The 18,608-nt window shown below is 38.2% G+C and overlaps 1 protein-coding gene across 9 annotated transcripts in view; it reads right to left on the bottom strand.

The window, feature by feature from the left end:
* The window catches only part of REPS2 (RALBP1 associated Eps domain containing 2), a 194,736-nt gene that overhangs the window by 8,370 nt on the left and 167,758 nt on the right, over positions 1 to 18,608 (bottom strand). For all 9 annotated transcript variants that reach the window (XM_019746264.3, XM_019746269.3, XM_019746267.3 and 6 more), the window contains 2 exons: positions 18,284 to 18,429; positions 7,689 to 7,794 (listed from right to left, as the gene is read on the bottom strand). In XM_019746264.3, coding sequence (XP_019601823.2) covers positions 7,689 to 7,794; positions 18,284 to 18,429 — 252 coding nt within the window. The remainder of the gene's footprint in view (positions 1 to 7,688; positions 7,795 to 18,283; positions 18,430 to 18,608) is intronic.

The raw sequence follows: 18,608 nt of genomic DNA, 5'->3' as shown, positions 1-18,608 counted from the left end.
GAGAAATACACACAACAAAATAAAAAAAGCAAGTATTCAGGAAGAAGGAAAACACTATCATTAAGAGAAGATATTACAACAATGAGACAAGAATAGGATACCATCAAAAAGAAACAGAACAAAAAGTGAACTTTATTAAACAAGGGGATATTTAGAATTTAAAATTAAGTAAGGAGGAGGAGGAAGAGGAGGAAGGAAGAAGGAGCAGACAACGATGACAACGACAATGAAGATGAAGACGACAAAGAAGACAAAAAAGAAAAATTAGAGAACTGAACTAAGAAGTCCAACGTCTGAAAAACGTCAGCAAGGGAGAACAGCGAAAATGGCAGGGAGGGATAATCAACAGCAACAAAAGTAAAGAAAAGTCTCAGAACTGAAGAATATGGGTTTCCAAATTAAAAGGCCTTACCAGTATAGAGACCAATGGATGAAACTGACGTACACCAAAGGAGAGAGAGAAGGAAGGAAAATCAAAACCAAACAAAGTACAAAATAAAAATAAGGTCGCATACAAAGATTCATAAAAGAGAATGAAGTTTAACATTTTAAAAATAATTTTATTCTTTATTACCATATGCTAAAATTGACTTTTTTCTTTTAGTGAACAGTTCTATAAATTTTAACACATGCACTGACACATACCCACAAAGAGGATACAATACATTTCCAATAAGCAAAAAGCTCTCTGATCCTACTTATTCATATACAAACTCTCACCTCATACATAACCCCGGACAACCACCGGCCTATTTTCCAGCACTATAGTTTTGTCTTTTCAAGAATGTCAAGTAAAAGGAGTCATGCAGTACATAACCTTTTGACACTGACTTGTCTCACTCAGCATAATGTCTTTGAGGTTCATCCAAGTTGTATGCATCATTCCTTTTTACTGCAGAGTACTATTCCGCTGTGTGAATGTACTAGAGTTTATCCATTCATCCTTTGAAGAACATTTGGATTGTTTCCAGGTTTTAGCTATACCATAAAACTACAATGAACATTCACGTAGAGGTTTTTGAGTAAACGTAAGTTTTCATTTCTCTAAGGTAGATATCCAGGGGTCGGATTGCTGGGTCATATGGTAAGTGTATATGTAACTTCATTAAGATACTGCCAAATGATTTTTCGGAATGGGGTACCATTTTGCATTCCCATCACCAATGCATGAGAGTTCCAGTTGCCAGCACTTGGTGTTACCACTATTTTCTGTTTTAGCAATTACAGTATGTGTGTAGCAGTATGTAATCATGGTTTTCATTTGCATTTCCCTAATGGCTAATGATGATGAATTATCTTCTTACATGTTTATATGCTATTCTTATATCCTCTTTGGTGAAGTATCTATTCAAGTCCTTTGCCCATTTTTGAGTTGAGTTTTGAAAATTCTTATTATTGAGTTTTAAGAGCTCTTTATATAATCTAGATACAAGTACTTTGTAAAATATGTGGGTCATAAATGTTTTATCCAAATTTCTAGCTTGTCTCTTAATTCTCTTGACAGTGTTTTTGGCAGAGCAAGTTTTTAATTTTGATGAAGTCCAATTTGTTGATTTTTTTTTGTTATAGATTGTGCTTTTGGTGTCATTTCTAACCCCACGTCATGAAGGTTTTTTCCTGTATTTTCTTCTAAAAATTTTATACCTTTATGTTTTACATTTGCATCTATGACTCATTTCACAATCTTTGTATAAGGTAGTGAGGTTCAAATCAAGGTTCATTTTTTTACATATGGAGGACCAATTATTACAAAACAATTTGTTAAAAAGACTATCCCTTCTCCATGAATTGATTTCACGCCTTTGTCAAAGATCAAATGGATGTATTCATGTGGTATATTTCAGGACTCTCTATCCTACTCCACTGATCTATGCATGAAGTTTGATATTAAAATGATTCCTCCATCTTGTCCGTCTTTTTCAAATTTGTTTTAGCTATTCTAGTTCCTTGGCCCTTACATGTAAGTTAGAGGATTAGCTGGTCTATACCTACAAAAAGTCCTGCTGGGATTTTCACTGGTATCACAATTAATCTATAGATTACTTTGAAGAAAACATCACTACTATGTTAAATCTTCCAATCCACAAATAGCAGATGCCTCTTCATTTATTTTGGTCTTCTTGGATTTCTTTTAGCAGCACTTTATAGTTTTCAGTATGCAGATCCTGTGTGTTTTGATGAATTTATAATACCTAAATATAGGGAGCAAGCTATTGTGAATGGTTATTTTTTTCAAATTTCCACTACCAGTTGTTCATTGCTTATATATAGGAATTACTGCTTTTCGTGTGTTGACTTTGTATTCTGTGACATTCATAAACTCAATTAGAAAATGAAATTTAAAAATACTATTCAATTTGCAAAAAAAATTCAATACCACAATTGATCATTTAAAATTCAATATCACAAAATATTGGGAATTTAACAAAAGATATGTAATACTTTGTATACTCAGAACCACTGACAGGAATTTTACAAAATCTAAATAAATGGAGAGATGCAGTCTGCTCACAGATTGGCAGACTCAACATTGTTTAGATGTAAATTCTCCTTAAACTAGTCAATAGATTCAATGCAAACCCAGTTATAATCCTAGCAGGTTACTGTGTAGCAAAGGACACACCAATTCTAAAATTTACATGAATCAAAGGGCCCAAAATATTCAAAGGAATCTTGAAAGAAATCAGGTTGAAAAAGTTATGCTACCTGATTTCAAGACTTACTATAAAGCAACACTAATCAAGACTGTCTGGTACAGGTATAAGGATCAACAAATTGATTAATGGAACAGAATGTAAACACAGAACTAAAGCTATACTTATATGTTCATTACATTTTTCATAAAGGAACCAAAATAATCCAAGAGACTCACTCCAGCTTCAAGGTCACACACATAGGCTCAAAGTTAAGGGATGGAAAAGGTATTTCATGAAGTAGACGCCAAAAGATAACAGGGTTAGCTATACTTGTACTGTACAATAGACTTTAAATGAAAACTGTAACAAGAGACAGAGAAGGTCATTATATAATGTGAAAAGAGTTAATTCATCAAGAAAATATAACAATCGTGAATATATATGTACACAACATCACAGCACCTAAAGATATTAAGCAAATACTAACAGATCTGAATGAAGAAATAGACAATATTAATAGGGGACTTCAATGGCCCACTGTCAACAATGAGTATATCATCCAGACAGAAAATCAGTAAGGAAATGTTAGACTTGGACCATACTTTACACCAAATGGACCTAACGGACATATACAGAACATTCCATCCAACAGTAGCAGAATACATATTCTTTTCAAGCACACATGAAACATTCTCCAGGATATACCATATGATAAGTCACAAAACAAATATTGGCAAATTTAAGAAGACTGAAATCATACCAAGTATCTTTTCCAACCATAATGTTATGAAACTAGAAACCAATTAACAGGAGAAAAGTTAGAAAATTCACAGATATGTGGAAATTAAACAACATACACCTGAACAAACAATGAGTCAAAAAAACAAATAAATAAAAAGGGAAATCAAAAAGAATATTGAAACAAAAGAAAATAGAAACACACCATACCAAAACAAATAGTCAACCGGTACATGAAAATGTGCTCAACACCACTAATTGTGAAAGAAATGCAAACCAAAACCACCATGAGATATCACCTCACACCAGTTAGAATGGTTATTATAAAAAAGACAAGAGATAAGTGTTGACAAGGATGCAAGGAAAAGGGAACCCTTGGCACTGTTGAGGGGTATATAAATTGGTAGAGCGACTATTAAAAAAACAATATGGATGCTCCTCAAAAAACAAAAAACTATCACATAATCCAGCAATCCTATTCCTAGGTATATATCCAAAGGAAATGAAATCAGGACCTCAAAGGGATATCTGCATGTCCATGTTCATTGCAGCATTATTCACAATAACCAAGATATGGAGGGAACCTGGCTGTCCATCAATGGATGAATGGATAAAGAGAGGTGTACATGAGGTCTGACAATTAAGTTCACGAACTTGTTGCAAAGCTGTTGCTAACCTTTTTTCATATCAGAGGGATTATTCAATACGAATTTGTACCAACTGGACAGTTAACCAAGTTTACTATTTGGAAGGGCTAAAAAGGCTGTGTGAAAAAGTTAGACAACCTGAACTTTTCACCAACAATTCATGGCTCTTGCATCATGACAATGCACCAGCTCACACAGCAGTGTCTGGGAGGGAGTTTTTAGCCAGTAAACAAATAACTATTGGAACACCCTCCTTACTCACCTGATCTGGCCCCCAAAGATTTCTTTCTTTACCCGAAGAGAAAGGAAATATTGGAAGGAAGACATTTTGATGACATTCAGGACATCAAGGGTTATATGATGACAGCTCTGATGGCCATTCCAGAAAAGCAGTTCCAAAATTGCTTGGACTAGGCGCTGGTGTCGGTACATAGCTTCCCAAGGGGAGTACTTCGAAGGTGACTGTAGTGATATTCAGCAATATGGTATGTAGCATTTTTTCTAGGGTGAGTTCGCGAACTTAATTGTCTGACTTTGTATATACAATGGAGTATTACTCAGCCATAAAAAAAGAATGAAATCTTGCCATCTGCAACAACATGGATGGACCTAGAGGGTACTGTGCTGAGTGAAGTAAGTCAGACAGAGAAAGACAGATGCCATATGATTTCACTTACATGTGGAATCTAAAGAACTAAATAAACAAACAAAACAGAAACAGAAACAAACTCATAGATACAGAGAACGTTTTGAAGGTTGCCAGATGGGAGGAGGGTTAGGTGGTGGGTGAAAAAGGAGGAGGGGTTAAGAAGTACACATTGGTAGTTACAAAACAGTCATGGGGATGTGAAGTACAGCATAAGGAATATAGTCAATAATATTGTAATAACTATGTATGGTGCCAGATAGGTACTAGGTTTATTGGGGTGATGACTTTGTAAGTTATATAAATGTCTAATCACTATGTTGTACACCTGAAAGTAGTATAATATTGTATGCCAACTGTAATTGAAAAATAATTATTTTAAAAAGAGAAATACGATAAATTACACTTTATCAAAATTAAAAACTTCTATTCATGAAAAGATACAGTTAAGAAAATGAATAGGTAAAACAAAGACTGGAAGAAAACATTCATAAAGCATATATCTGACAAAGGACTGGTAACCAAGATAATATAAAAAGCATCTACCTACAACTCCACACACACACACAAAAGACTAAAAGCTCAGTTTAAAAAATGGCCCAAAATTTTAAAAAAAACACTTCATAAAAAAAATATATGACAGGTAAATAATCACATAGAAAAGTGCTCAATGTAAGCATCAAAGAGATGCAAAATAAAAACTAAATCACCACAGGACTGGCTAAAATTAAAAGAATAATACCAAATGTTGGCGAGGATGTGGAACAATTGGAACACTCATACATTAGTGGGGGCAGTACAAAGTGCTACAGCTACTTTGGAAAGAGCTCTAGCAGTTTTAATAAAACAAATCACACAAGTCACCATATTATAATACCCACTAATCCTAATCCTAGGTATTTACTCCAGAGAAATGAGAACGTAGTCCACACAAAGACTTATTCAAGATCACACTTTTATACAAAATAGCCAAAAACTGGGAACAGCTCATGTGTCCATTAATGGGAGAATTGATAACCAAATCGTGGCATATTCACTCAACAGAATACTCAGCAATAAAAAGGAGCCGATTGCTGACACATGCAACACTATAAGTGAATTTCAAAAACATAACACTAAGTAAAAAGTTTTACACAAAAGTACATGTTAGAGGACATTTCCATAAAGTTATAGAATAGACAACATGATGGCATAAAAAATTTAGAAGAGTGGTTACATCAGTGAGAGTGGGGCAGGAAATGACTGGGAAGGAGCAAGAGGATGCTTCCCGGAATGATGGGAACGTTCTATATCCTGATAGAGCTTTGGGTTTCGTAAGTGTATGCGTTTGTTAAAAACCCAGCAAATGTACCCGCAAGATTTGTGCATTCACTGTACGTAAAATTTACATCATAAAAAAAACCTGTAAAAATACTGAACTCTAGTTAACGATATGCATGCTAAAATATTTAGAGGACATGCACAGATGTCTTCAATTTATTTGGAAATATGTTGAAAATAAGATGGACTGATGGATAAGAAGGATGGATAAAGGAATAGATAGGTGATAAAACAAATATAGGAAAATGTTAATGGTAGAACCAAAGTGGTGGCTATCAAAGTATTTACTGTATGATTGTCTCAACTTTCTTGTATGCTTGAAAATATACATAATGAAACACTGGGGCAAAGGTCGGGGGGGTGTAACAAGAGAGAAATCGAAGAAGGAAGAGACAGCAGAGAATGCTAAGGAGGAAGCACCGGTGAAGGAGAGCCAAGTCTAGTTTCCCACATGCCAGTTAGAAAAGTGACTTCAGAGGAGAGAATGGCCAACTGCATAGATAATTCTGAAAATTCAAATAATAAAACAGGCCCATTGGAATTGGCCGTTGAGAGGGGTGTGAGTGGAGGAGAGTGAAGCCACACTGAAATGGAGGGAGTGAAAACTGTTGGTGAGGAAGCAGAGATGGGAAATGAAAAGAACTACTAAGAATCGTGGCTGTGAAGAAGACCAGAGGTCAGCATTAGCTGCACAGGATATGGAGTCACGATAAGGACAACACTGGAGCGTGTGCCATGTGGATGGAAATGACCCAGTGGAGATCAGGGGAGGGGACACAGTGTGCAGAACTGTGCTCCCTAAAAAGATATGTTTAAGTCCTCACCTCCAGTGTCTGTGAATGTGACCTTACATGGACATAGGATCTTTGAGGATGTAATTTGGTTAAAATAAAGTTACACTAGATTAGGCCAGGCCCTAATCCAATGACGTGTCCTTATAAGAAGAGGACACAATAAGAAGAGGAATTTGGACAGAGAGAGACACAGAAAGAAGGCCCTGGGAGAGCGAAGGCGGAGACTGGAGTGATGCATCTACAAGCCAAGGAACGAACGCCAAGCGCTGCCCACCACCAGCAGACCCTGGGAAGACGAGAGGCAGCATCTGCCCCGACAGCCCTCGGAGGGACACATGGCTATGCTGACACCTGATTTCAGACTTTCAGCCTCCAGAGCTCGGAGACCACCAAGTGTAGTACTGTTGTGGCAGCCCTGGAAAGCTGATACACAGAAAACTAATAGTGAAGAGAAATAGGCAATAAAGACAGGGGTGACGTCCTTGACAAGGTGATCTGGCACCATTTCCAAGGTATCAGGGAAGGAGGCAGCCTTTGATAGTATCACAGCCAACCTCTTCCATTGAAATAAGTATGGCGTCATTCAGGGCAGACCTAAACAATTAAGGGTTTACCCAGACGTTTGGGACAAGAAAAAATGCTTCAAACAGCCTTCGCAATAGAGTCTCTGCCCTTTAATTGACACACAATATGCAGTCCACATATTAAAGTCACTAGTCTTCCACTAAGCATCCAAGAACCAACCCATGACACTTAAATACAGCAATGCTCTGCCCTCCAAAGGAGTCTGAGAACAAAGAGGCAAGTCTCACCAAGAGGAATAGAACCAGATGCTCGGCCAATGGTCAAAACAGAACAAAACAACCAGGTGAAAAGCCTGGCAATCCCACTTTGGGAAGCCCCTTACCTTGAGCTGCTGCTGGAGTTCGCTGTTCAACCGAGCCAGCACCGCATTCGCCTCTTTATTTTTGCGGATAGCGGTTTGAATAGCCTTCTTCTGCTTGGAAGACTGCCTACAAAAAGGTACAAAGAGTTCAGTGAAACAGAACTTAGAGGTCTGGACCCTGGACCCTTGTCAGAAATCTCTGATTCATGAGAAGTGCTCAACTAACAAGGGTCTAACGTCATAGGGCTCCACAAATAAAACCATACATTCGCAAGCAGGCAGGCCTGCACACACCAAATGAAACACATTTGTTGGGATGAATTATTTACACTTGAAGTAATTCCCATTTTGTAACTTGAAGAAAAGTTGTGAATTGGGCCTTTTCGAACATTTGCATTCTCTTTATTCCAAGACATTTTAATAAGTATTTCTTCCTGGCAAACCACATTAACTGGGATGCCCTTTTTGGGTAAGCATTAACGGCATTTAAGAGACCTGCAGGTGGCCCCTGTGGACAAGTCTGAAGGAAAAAAATAGAAGGACATTCTCTTTAGCAAAGATCCTGCATTAACTGAGCCAACCTACAGAACTCTCCGTTACTCCTTCATTATTAGGCACGCGTGCCTGAGTGTGTATGTGTGTGAGCTTGCACATACATCTGTAGCACTTAAGAAATAGAAATGTTTTAATACTATTATTCCCAAAGAGAGTCAATAGTAAATTCACAGAAAACGTATAACTAGGGTGACCATATGTCGCACTTTGCCCATTACAGTCCCTGCCTACACTACTTGCCTGGCCCTAATTATTCTTAGCACCCTTCCCCCCCCCCTTGAAACTGTCCATAGTTCGGATAATAAATCAACATGGTTGTATGACCTACAACCTTATATCCCACAGCAAGAAATACTGAATTCTCAGTGCAAAACGGCAATTTAAATTCCCCTAGAAAAACACACATATTTGTAAACACTGGGAGATGGGTTCTAGGCCAGAGCAACGGAACTGCAATGCACTGTCCCCACTGTAGAGATCTGATTATATTCAGAGAATATACTCTATGCTAGCCACTCTGCTAATCTGTAGAAGACACGCATATTCCCTTCCCCAACAAATTTAAAGATTATTTTTTAAAATCTACTTTTAAAAATGTACAAACTGGATTTTGGTTTCAGGACACACTTCTCTCCATTCCTCCTATTAAGTATGTACAGTTAAAATCCTGGACATAATGTGTAAAACAAACAAGATGACTCCAAAAAATGGAATGAAGACAGCAAACCAGCTAGGGAACTCGGCACCCAGGGAAACATATAGAAATGAATTCTCTGGGTTTTCATTTTTGCTTCATAGATGGACAATAGAGAAGTTGGCAATCCATAAATGCCAATGAGGGCAGACCAAAAAAGTTCTCCCAAAATCCTGCTCTCCAGTCAAAGAACTTGGAAAGAGGCAGTCTAGCAAGACAGAAATTGGACACAACATCCCTCCTGAATATAGATGCAAACTCTTTTAACAAAATATCAGCAAATATAATTCAGCTATATATATCATAACCAAGAGGAGTTCATTCCAAAGATGCAAGACTGATTCAATATTCAAAAATCAATCAATGTAATCCACCATCTTAATGGGTGAAAGAAGAAAAATCACACGACCATATCAATTGATGTAGAAAAAGCACCTGATAACACTCAACACCCATTCATGATAAAAACTCAGAAAACTATGAATAGAGGTGAACTTCCTCAACCTGATAAAGAATCTCTGCAAAAAAATCTACAGCTAACATATTTAATGAAAAACAATGTTTTCCTTCCTAAGATTAGGAGGAACAAAACAAGAATTTCTACTCTCATCACTGTTTTCAACATAGTGCTGGAAGTCCTAGCCAGCACAATAATGTGAGAAAAGGAAATAAAAGGCACACATCTTGAAAAGAAAGAAATGGAATTATCCGTATTTGCAGAGGACATGAAGGTGTATGTAGAAAATCCCAAGGAATCTACAAAAAGACTCCTACAACTAATAAGTTATTTCAGATGTATAGAAGTGAGTTTGTAGGATAGAAGATTAATATACAATCATTAATAGTATTTCAATATAATAACATTTGGAAATCAGAATAAAAAATGGTATCATTTACAAAGACTCAAACTGAGATCCTTAGCTATGTCAAAACACATACAGAATTTACATGCTGAAAACTATACAACACTGATAAAAAGAAAAAAAATCTTAAAAAAAAGAAATAAGATCTAAATAAATGGAGAAATAAATCATGAGGCGTGATCACAAAATACAATGAATGCTTAAATAAAAGAATTACAGTAAAAGACACATTGTCATTAATCCCCCTCAAAATACTCCCCCTCACTTCAAACACACTTATTCCATCGTTCTTGCCACTTTCTGAAGCAGTTCTGGAAGTCCTCTCCTCTTTCGTGTCTTTAGTTGCACAGTCGTGGCTGCCTTGATGTCCTGAATCGATTCGCAACATTTACCTTTCATGGTCATTTTGACTTTGGGGAAGAGACAGAAGTTGCAACATGCCAGATCCAGTGAATAAGGTAGATGAAGACACACTATAATGTTTTTGTTTTACAGAAATTGCCATACCAGAAGTGATGTGTGACACGGAGACTTTCCGTTGTAATCACAAAATACGGTGAATGCTGCTGCTGAGTGCCATCCAACGGAAAGGCAGGGACCTTCAACATGGGAAACGGCACGATGAACCTTAGTAACAGTATGTGACAAGTTTCAACTTGTTTGGTGCAGTCAGTTGGGTGTGAGCTATGGTTGAGAGAAGGTGTGTTTTAAAGTGTGCCCTAAATCATCCTCCATCATGACAATGTTCTGTGTCACACATCGCTTCTGGTATACGGCAATTTCTGTCAAATAAAAACATTATGGTGTGTCCTCATCCACCTTATTCACCAGATCTGGCACCGTGCAACTCCTGGCTCTTCCCCAAAGTCAGAATGACCATGAAAGGTAAACGTTTTGAATCGATTCAGAACACTGAGGCAGCCACAACAGCACAACTAAAGACACTCATGAAAGAGGACTTCCAGAACTGCTTCACAAAGTGGCAAGAAGGATGGGATAAGTGTGTTTGAGCGAGGGGGAGTATTTTAAGGGGAATTAAGGGCAATGTATCTTTTACTGTAATAAATTTTTTTATTTAAACATTCACCATATTGTTTGATCACACCTCATATTCATGGATTGGAAGATTCAACATACTAAAGATGTCAACTCTCCCCAGATTGATAGAAAGGTTTAATACAATTCCTATCGAAATCTTAGCAAGATTTTTTATAATTCAAGACAAAATTATTCTAAAACTTATAATGAAAGTCAAAGGAATTAGAATAGCTGAAACAATTTTGAAAAATAACAAAGTGGGAGAAGAAATAGAAGATTTATTATACAGGTATAGTATCAAACAATGTAGACAGTAACCACAACTGTGTGGTATTGGCAGAGGGAAAGACACATACGTAGATCAATGGAAGATGATAGAGAACCCAGAAACAGACTCACATTAGTACAGTCAGCTTATTTTTGACAGAGGTTCAAAAGCAAGTCAATGGAGAAAGAATAGCCTTTTTCAGCCAACAGTGCTGAAGCAATTCAACATCCATAGACAAAAAAAGAACCTTGACCCAAACCTCACATCTTATATAAAAACACAAATGGATTACCAATTTAAATGTAGAGTGTAAAATTATAAAAACTTTTAGAAGAAAACATAAAAGAAAATCTTCAGCACCTAGGGCTTGATGAAGCGTTTTTCAATGCAACATGAAAAGCACAAGCCATACAAGAAAAAAAAAATCAGTAAGTTGGACTTCATCAAAATTTTAAAAAATCTTGCTCTGTGAGACTCCATTAAGAGTATAAAAAAGACAGGCTACAGACTGGGAGAAAATATGTGCAAACCACAGATAAGACAATTGATTTGTATTTAGAATATATAAAGAACTCCCAAACTCAACAGTAAAAAGAAAAAAAAATTCAATTAGAAAACAGGCAAAGGACATTAAGATACATGTCACCAAAAAGGATATACGATGGTAAATACACACATGAAAAAATGTTCAACATTATCAGTCATTATAGAAAGAACACAATGGGACAGCACTACACACTCATTAGAACAGCTAAAGCAAAATAAAAAATAGTGACAATACAAAATGCTGGTAAGGATGTGGAGAAACTGAATCTCTCAAACATTGCTGGTGGGAACATAAAATGGTACAGCCATTTTGGAAAGCGACTTGGCAGTTTCTTTAAAAAACAAACCTGGATCAACAACCACACTCCTGGATATTTATCCTAGAGAAATGAAAACTTAGGTATACCTAAGACCCTGTACACAGATGCTCACAGCAGCTTTATTTGTAATACTCAACAACGAGACATAACCAAAATGTCTCCAAACAGGTGAATGGTTAAAAGAACTGTGGTACATCCATGCAATAGAATACTGTTTTGCAGTACTGACTGAGATACATAAAGACTTGGATGAATGGCAAGGGTATTATACCAGGTAAAAAAGCCAAACTCAAAAGGTCACATGCTGTGTGATTCTATTTATATCACATTCTTTTTTTTTTTTTTTTTTATTAAATTTATTGAGGTGACAGTTGTTAGTAAAATTACATAGATTTCAGGTGTACAATTCTGTATTACATCATCTATAAATCCCGTTGTGTGTTCATCACCCAGAGTCAGTTAAAATGACAAAATTATAGAGACAGAAAACAGGTCAGTTATTGCCAGGGATAAGGAACGGTGGGGAAGAGAGGGTAGGTGTAACTCCTGTATCTTCATTACAGTACTAGTTACAAGAGTCTACACATGTGAAAAATAGCACAGAACTATAGTTGACCCTTCAACAACACAGTTTTGAACTGCATGGGTCCACTTACATGCAGATTTTTTTCAATAAACACCTGTACTGTTTTTGATCCACGGTTGGGAGTCCACAGATGCAGAAGGCTGACTATATGCATTGATTGACCCATTTTATTTAATTTTTTTATTTTTTTAAATTAAAATTATTGGCGTAACAATGGTTAGTAAAGTTACATAGGTTTCAGGTGTACAATTCTGTATTACATCATCTATATATCACGTTGTGTGCTCACCACCCAGAGTCATTTCTCCTTCCATCACCATATATTAGACGGCATTTATCCTCTTCTACCACCCCACCCCTACCCTCTGGTAACCACTAAACTATTGGATTGACCTATTTTATATACGGGACTTGAACAACTATGAATTTTGATATCTGCAGGGTGTATACTATTTCTGTAATTTTCTTTGAATCTATACTCAAAATAAAAAATAAAAAATAAAACTACAAACTTTTTTGATAAGAACTGGATACTCCTTCTTAAACTACTACCACACTGTGTGTGCCCAGCTTATAAAAGTTTCTCCCTTCTCTGGGAACTGTCTTCATCCCCTTCCCCCTCCTCCACAGGGATGGGCTCCTGGCAGGCACTCCTATTTGTCTTAAGAAAACCTCCTCTCTATTTTCACACTTGCATGGATGCTGGCTCATGCTGAGCTGACCACATTCTCTCTCCCAGGGATGTGAGTTATGGCGAAGAGTTCAGTTTAGCCTGGCCCTGCAGTGTGAGAATGTAATCTATGGAGCTGAAGGTGGTCAAGAAGTCATCATAGATAAAAATGACAAAAAAACTCTCTAAGAAAATTGAGAAGAATCAGGAGCCCCAAAAGGTTTACAATCATCTCTTCAGTCCATTCCTGCCGCCAGTTTCCATGAGTCACCCCATATCCTTATAATGAAGTACATGGTTTTGCTACCTCAAGTTGCTTTTTATTATTTGCAACCACAGGAGCCCTAAGTGATGCAAAGATAGGATTAGGCCCAGCGTACCTCTCAAGGGTTCAGCAAAGGCTAACTTGCCTTACCCTCTTTAAAGTGCTTCTAGAGTTTGCCTGCTCATATTCTCCTAATATTGCTGTTCACTGTTCCAGGCTGGGACTAACCAGCCTGGTTTCCAAGGAGGAAGATGAAGGAATAAACAGTTCAGCAGACATTAATCTTGCACAGTTCTATTGCTTATTATGCTATCGATTTAGAATTGCAGCACTTGGAGGCAGCGTCCACTCAAGGTTTTGTGGCAGAGTAGCCTCCAAAGCCTATTCTTATCTGCAGTTGCATAGCATCCTTAGTGTGAGCTAGGCACATGGCCATCCAACTAGAAATGACATTTCCCTGTTTTCCTTGCAGGTAGGTAAGGCCATATGACAAAGTTTGGGCCAAAGGGATCAGAGAGAAGTGGCGTGTGCCCCTTACGAGCCATGCCCTGAAAAGTAATCCGTTTTCTCTCCATTTGTTCCTTCTCTCTTCCTGGGGCCTGGAGCCGGAACATGTTCATGGAGAGACATCTTCTACCATATGGATACAGGCAACCCCCACGGGGATCTAGAACAAGAAGACAGAAGGTACCTGGGTTCCTTGAAAAAGCTACCCTATGCTTCTGGAACACTCATCAACTCAGACTTTTACATTCAAAATAAGTTAATTTCTATGTTATTTGAGCAATTGTTACCTGGTTTTTGTTCAAGCGGTTAAACTAATATTTGAAAGACTATAAACTGGGGTCTCTAGATGAGAAAAATCTTTTTAACCTTCACCGTGGGCCTTGGTTTCTCACAAGGAATTCTGAGTAGAGCTTCTGTGCACTGAATTGTATTGCCTTTTCTCTACTTGAAAATGGTAGGTTTTCATTTGAGATGCCAATCATGGACCCCACAGACATTCCAGTACTGCCAAACGTGACCCCAGGCACATAACGAACACCACGCAGGTGAGCAGACACTGGCTACGGGGCACGCCCTGGGGCAGTACAGGACACCTCCCTGTAACCTTGTCTGAGGTTACAGAGAAAAGCAGAGGCCATGAGGCCGGCATAGGCTCAGCCGTACTAGTGTCACACAACATCCTCTATCTCCAGACTGCACAGACCATTCTATTTTCCCAAAGTGCATCCAAAGCAAATACACGAGATGTGGGGGGAAACTAACTAAACCATATTATTTTTACAAAAACCCACTTTTGTTCCTATGGGAAGCTCATTAATGATGATACAATCTGAAAGCTGTTTATTACTTATAACCTGGACTCAGCAGCTCACTTGGAAGGAATATTTTATTAGTTCCTTTGCCCTAAATGGAGTAGACAATAATTACATCTGAAGGAGAATTTGTTTCTTATCATAGGTCAGTTCTGATGCTCGTTTCCCAAAGAGCTGATGACCATTTTTTAGCCTTTCTTAACCAGTGTTCTGTTAGAGAATTAAGAAAATGACTTGTGACTCTTTTCTCAATTTCCCCAAAGATAACACATAGTAGAGATGACTCTAGATCAGGGGTGTCCAAACTTTTTTCAACGTTTTTTACCAAGGGTCATATGCGGTAAAATACACAAACAGCCAGGCCACTCACTCAAGGTGAAGAACACATTGCCTCACCTGGTTTATTTAAGTAAACTAAATATATTTTTTGAATTTGCTGTGGGCCAATTAACAATGGATTGCACGCCGCAGTTGGCCCGCGGGACGCAGTTTGGACACCCCTGCTCTAGATGAACAGAAGAGAGGTTAACTTACTATAGACAATGGATGTCTAAGGGCTTCAGAGCTTAATTCTCTCCTAGAACCCTGGTTGAGAAAGGACCATATAGACTAACCACCATGTGTCTGGCTGGCTGTCTCTTCAGGGATTAAAAAGTTATGAATGCTAACTTGCTTCTTGTCACTCCAAAATAAAGTGGTCTGTGGACTAAATAAGTTGTATGAAGTCCCCTGATTCCAAAGCTTACATCCCTGCCATTTTAGCACGATTTGTGTTGCTTGTGGGTGCTGGTCTCTCAGCCTGACACCATGTGATTACTTACCTAGTGACAGAGTATCATGGTGAGGGACAGTCACCAAATTGGCAGATAAAATATCTCCTTTCAACAAATGGTGCTGGGACAACTGGATATCCATATGCAAAAGAATGAAGTTGTACCCCTTCCTCATACTATACACACAAAAAATGACCTCAAAATAGACCATAGGCTTCAATCTAAGACCTAAAACTATAAAACTTTTAGAAGCAAACACAGGAACAAATCTTCATAAACTTGGGCTAGGCATTGGTTTCCTAGATATGACACCAAAAGCACAAGCAACAAAGAAAAAAATTGATAAGTTGGACTTCATCAAAACTTAAAACTTTTGTATTGCAAATAATACTGTCAAGAAAGTGAAAACACAACCTATAGCATGGAAGAAAATAACTGCAAATCATATACTGACAAAGGACTTGTACCCAGAATATGTAAAGAACTCATAACTAAAAATAAACAATCCAAGTACGAATGGGCAAAGGATCTGAATAGACATTTCTCCAAAGAAGATACACAAATAGCCAATAAGCACATGAAAAGATGCTCAACATCCTTAGTCGTCATGAAAATGCGAATCAAAACCACGAGATACACTTTGCACCCACTAGGATGACTATAATTTAAAAAAACAGATAATAATAAGCATTGGCAAGGACGATAAATTGGAACTAATACATACATTACTGGCAGGATTGTAAAATGCTGCAGCCACTGTGAAAAACAGTTTGGCAGATCCTTAAACTGTAAAACATAGACTTACCGTAAGGCCCAGCAATCCCACTCCTACGTATATACTCAAGACGACTGAAAATGTTAAGTCCACTTGTACACAAATGGTATAGCAGCATTATTCTTAATAGCAGAAAAAGTAGAAACAACCCAAATGGTCACCAACTGATGAATGGATGACTAAAATGTGGTCTATCCATACAATGGGCCATTATTCAGCAATAAAAAGTTAAGTTCTGATTCAGGCTATAACATGTGTGGACCCTGAAAACACTATGCTAAATCAAAGAAGCCAGTCACAAAAGGCCACATGTATGATTCCATTTACATGAAAGAGCCAGAACAGGCAAATCTATAAAGACAGAAAGCACTAGATTAGTAGTTGCCTAGGATTTGGGGGAAGGAAGAATGGAAAGTGACTGCTAATGGGCACAGAATTTGTTTTCAGGGTGATGAAAATGTTTGAAAATTAGATTGTGGTAATGGTTGCAAAGCTTTGTGACTATACTAAAAATCACTGAACTGTACACTTAAAAGGGTAAATTGTATGCTATGTGAACTATATCTTCATAGAGCTGTTAAAAACAGATGAAGAAAAGAAAATGAAAAAGATCTCTACGTGAACTCGGCCAGCTGCCCTGCCAATCCACTTTGGAGGATGTTGTAGCCTCCACTGACTAACTAGCATCCATGTGGAGCAGAGATTCAAGTGCAAAGCTGGGGTAGAACAGGAAAGTTTAGCCATCTTTATCCCTGATAAAGATCTGTCCTCTAGGTTTGAGGGTGGCTGGCAGATGCTCATTAAGGACAAAATATATTTCCTTTATGCACTGACAGCACCAGGGAACTATCCATTCAGAAAAACCCAAACCAAAAGCAGCCTCAAAAGAAGAGTGCTGCCCAGATTCAGAATGGGGCTTTGGCTACAAAGGCAAGCTGCACCCACAGAACCTGTTGCTTTTCTTTCCATCACCGTGTAAGCAGGAGAAAACCCACAGCAGCCACTGAGATTGCAAGGCCCCTAGAGCAGTGTTATGATGTATCTTGACCATTTACATTAGTGGCCAGTTGGGCTCACTTGAAGTCATGCACAGCAGGTTTCTGCCCTCAACACCTGGCTCAATTTCACGACAGGGAAACTGAGGCAAGTGATCGCCCTTCTTAAAGCCAAAGCCTTCTGCAGAAAGATGGTTTCTCCAGAGCATTGCTCTCGGTCCCTGCCCCCTCCAATGTCTGTTATAGCTGGTTACATAGATATCTTGGAGGCTCTGCAGGTGACCATTCTGTGCTGAGATGATAAACAACAAAAACTCTTCATGGTGACTGAAAAGATCACAGGGATGTAAAGTACAGAATAGGGAATAGAGTCAATAACATCGCAATAACTATGTACGGTGACAGATGGGTACTACACTTACAGGGTGATCACTTTGTAAGGAATATAAATGTTGAATCCCTACGTGGTACACCTGAAACTAATATAAAGCTATATGTCGATTATAATTAAAAATCAATTAATTTAAAAAATTACATGCCATGTGTATGAAAGTTGGGTCTGAGAGTCATGAAGCTAGCCAGTTGCCCGAGGAAAACATCAGGTAACACAGGCCAGGAGGGAAAACTGACACTTACGTAACTGTCTTCTTCACAAGAAAATGATGGCCAGCACAAGACAGAAATCAGGGGAGGAAGAGAAGAAATCCGACCAAACCAAAACACACCACAACCTTGTCCCGGCTTGTCCCTTGGGTCAGGGTAAATCCCACAGCTTAGCAAGCCCCTTTCTATGTGACTGGGAAAATATAACCCTATCATAGAGATGAGGAAGGTAAGACTACAACCATAAAAACATGCCTGTTTATGGGTATGAGTGTAAATGTAAACATGTACATGAAGATGTAAAAGCAAGTCTCCGACCCTGCTCTCACTTATCTGTTCTACTTACTTTTGGACGGTTGGATGGGGTTTCACGGCTCCCACAGAAGCTGGCCCGCCAACGGTGGTAGACGCCTCTTGGTTTTCTGTAGCTTGATTTTCAGGTCGTAGTTTCCTACGGATAGGCTTTGATGGGGGCTGAGAATACGTCCCATCCTGCGGATTACAAACAAAATGAAAAACGCAAAAAGCTGAAAAATTCATTGCTCTCCCCCATCATGCCAATGCCCTCTGTTCCTCTAAGCCCATCCCCAAGGTCAGGCATGTGCTCTATTCAAACTCCACACTCAACTATTCATGGCTCAGCGAGAATTGGAGGGACATGGGCATGAGAT

This window comes from Rhinolophus sinicus, chromosome 18, assembly GCF_057876585.1.
Source record: "Rhinolophus sinicus isolate RSI-liver-muscle chromosome 18, RSI-T2T, whole genome shotgun sequence".
NCBI classification, from domain to species: Eukaryota; Metazoa; Chordata; class Mammalia; order Chiroptera; family Rhinolophidae; genus Rhinolophus; species Rhinolophus sinicus.
Note: the sequence above shows the minus strand (reverse complement) of the source record. Positions and strands in the feature narration are given on the sequence as shown.